Below are 2,940 nucleotides of genomic sequence, written 5' to 3'. Positions count from 1 at the left end.
GCTACTGGGACATCATGTTTAGAAAATAAACATCTCAGTTTCTCCGAAACACCCGCAACATACATTTGGGTCTGGGTTTGGGGTCTTCATTTTCACCTGAAGGTCTGATAGGAACTGTGCAGCTTCCTTCAGAGATGGAAGTCTCTSTCTGTAGGACCACTATAAGCTGCACAGAGGTGGGCTTCTTGGCAAAGTGAAAGACCTTGCTTAAAGAAAAAACTTTTTGCTAAGAGGCATATCAGACTCTCCAATGTGGTTGGGAGAAACTGAGGTTTTAGGCCATCACCATAAATAAGGGCAAACCTAAGCTGCCTCATGTTGGTGTGAACACCATTCCCACAGTAAGGCACGGTGGTGGCAGCATCATGCTGCAGGGATGTTTTTCATCAGCAGGAACTGGGAAACTGATCAGAGCTGAAGGGAAGATTAATGGTGCAAAATATAAATATATTTTTAAGAGAAACATGCGACTGGGACAGAGGTTCACCTTCCAGGTCATTGACTCTAAACCCACCACTGAAGCAACCCTCTTCTTCGCTTTGTTTGACATAAAAACATTTTGCATCTTTGAAGCAGTCGTTATGTTGCATGAACTGGCACATACAAGACTCATAAAATAGATTTTAAATCCCATTTTACAAAACACAAAGCGAACGTGTGCAGTGTTAATGATAGAGAACAGTCTTCAGATGTGTGTTACACACAGAATCAAAGTGATGACACGTGTTTTCCTGCTGGCAGAGGGTTAACCACAGAATCGGGGGGAGAGGGAGGTGCATTAATCTGRGGACCACTGTGACATTGTCTGACAGAAACCCAGGGAGTGAACGTAGGAAGCGTTTTCTTCTAATACGGAAAACTGATAATGTGGAAATCCTGTTTTATTCCACGTGTAAGGTCACACTCACCATGAAAGTGTGCGCAGGGAGGAAGCTTGATGTATGAGGAAGTCTGTTTCCCCAAACTCAGCTTTATCTTTCACATGGAAACTCAAACTTTTAGGATCATGGTAACAGAGAAAAACCTTTATTGTCCAAACAGTTGATAATTTACATGATTGCATTTTTATTTACAGATAAGCGACATAATGTTTTGATGAATCAAACCAGTGTAGCGTTATTTCTATTTAATGAATGACAAACTCTATTTTGGATAAATAACATATTCTTAAGAAAATGTACACAAATTTGAAAAAAGAAAATAGGATATGGAATCACAGCAGAAATCAGAAAGTGGGCACACTGACAAACTAAGCTTCAGAACTTTACGCTGTCCCAAAGGATCCTTACAGTGCCAGAGTGTCTTTTATCAGCCTCCTCATGGTGGTGCTTACAGATGTGCCCAGTGAGTCAGTGATCTGGTAGGTGATCTTGTAAAGGTAGGGCTGGACATCTTTAAGACTGGTGTCAAAAACATTGTCCACTTCAGACTGGGTGGGCATCTTTGGCAGGTATTCGTGACGGTTTATGACCTCGACAACGTTGATCACCTTCTCGCCGAGCTTCTCTCCGACTTTCTCCCTGCAGATCTGTCTCTCCTGCTCATTGGCGAGGTTGACAACATTGACTTTGATGCTCCACACCTCCCAGGGGATGCACTCGTCAGAGAAGGGCCAGCGAGACTTCTTCTTTTGGTAGAACTCCAGGGAGATCTGCCCCATGCCGTCACTGCCCGAGTTGCTCAAAGCATCCTGTAAACCAAAGCAGAGACATGTGCTCAGGCAGAACGAGAAGAAATTCTGTAAAAATAAATAGAAGGGTGCCGATGTAGCTGCTGCCCAACATTCAAACAGAACTTTTTAATAATGCCTACATTTTGAGGTATAAAACTGCATCAGAAGAGAAAAAGAGACCCAAGATTAAAAGAAATATTTAAGCTGCAGCAAGTGGCTCATTATGGTCACCACACACCTGCCAAGTTAATAAGGAGACAGAAATGCAAACTGGAAAATAAGCCTCAAACTAAGAGTCACTGCACAAAAACTATAAACCAGATCTTCAAAACGTGCTCCATTTTGTATTAAAAGAGGTATGGGTGAAAAGAGTGTGTTTATACAGTATACTATAAAGCAGTGGTTCCCAAATTTCTCAGCCTTTGACCCTCAAAATTTCAGCAGCAGAGACCTGAGCCCCCATCTGTTTTTGCATCGTAAACATTGTTTTCACATAAAAAAATAAGAGCAGGTAACAATATTCATTATGCTATTTTTGTCCATTTTAAGTATGCTAACCTTACTCTTTTGTAACAACAAAGGCAAAAAAATGTTGTTAGTTGTTATTTCCTAATATTATTGATTCAAAAACTCTTTTCCCAGTGTTGCCAGATTGGGCTGCTTTTCAACTTGTTGGGCTGGAAAAAACAGCTTCGGGCTGGTTGTTAAAATTTGGGCAGCTTTTTACCACATTTGGCAGGTTTTTAGAAAGTATTCATAAGGAAATAAATCAAAATTTCAAGTGTCACTARGAAATGGTATTGGTTAAAGTGTATCTTTAGTGTGTTAAAGTGTATCTCAACTGTAAATGCACCAAATAGAGAGGAGACCGGTTTTCTGAGATTCTGAGGACCTATCCCCTCCTTCTGCAAAACAATCAGAGGGCTGTTAGTTTACTTTTGTTATGCATATTGCTTGCAGCGAACACCCTTACTCACCCTTATCTGTTTCTTTCATTCTAACGATGGGTGTCACTCTGTAAAACACTATCTTTTCAGTGCTGCAAACGTAATGATTCAATGCAGATGTGTGCTAAAGGTGTATTCTTTATTAGTATAACATACACACAGGTGTATATATGTATACAACAGTAATCTAAACTCTTTTTGATACTAGACACAGTTTTATTTATATATAGTTCTATAGATCTGATTTGGGCTGGTGTTTTTGTGTGTGTGTGTGTGTGTGTGTTTTTGTGTGTGTGTGTGTGTGTTTTTGTGTGTGTGTGT

The 2,940-nt window shown here is 40.2% G+C and overlaps 1 protein-coding gene across 1 annotated transcript in view; it reads right to left on the bottom strand.

Moving 5' to 3' along the window:
• Positions 1-1,004: 1,004 nt before the first annotated feature.
• The window catches only part of atg101 (autophagy related 101), an 8,563-nt gene continuing 6,627 nt past the window's right edge, over positions 1,005-2,940 (bottom strand). Inside the window, exon 2 of the mRNA XM_014007914.1 lies at positions 1,005-1,690. Coding sequence (XP_013863368.1) covers positions 1,286-1,690 — 405 coding nt within the window. The 3' untranslated portion in view covers positions 1,005-1,285. The remainder of the gene's footprint in view (positions 1,691-2,940) is intronic.

Source organism: Austrofundulus limnaeus, unplaced genomic scaffold (assembly GCF_001266775.1).
Source record: "Austrofundulus limnaeus strain Quisiro unplaced genomic scaffold, Austrofundulus_limnaeus-1.0 Scaffold45, whole genome shotgun sequence".
NCBI classification, from domain to species: Eukaryota; Metazoa; Chordata; class Actinopteri; order Cyprinodontiformes; family Rivulidae; genus Austrofundulus; species Austrofundulus limnaeus.
This window is presented reverse-complemented; position numbering and strand designations above follow the sequence as displayed.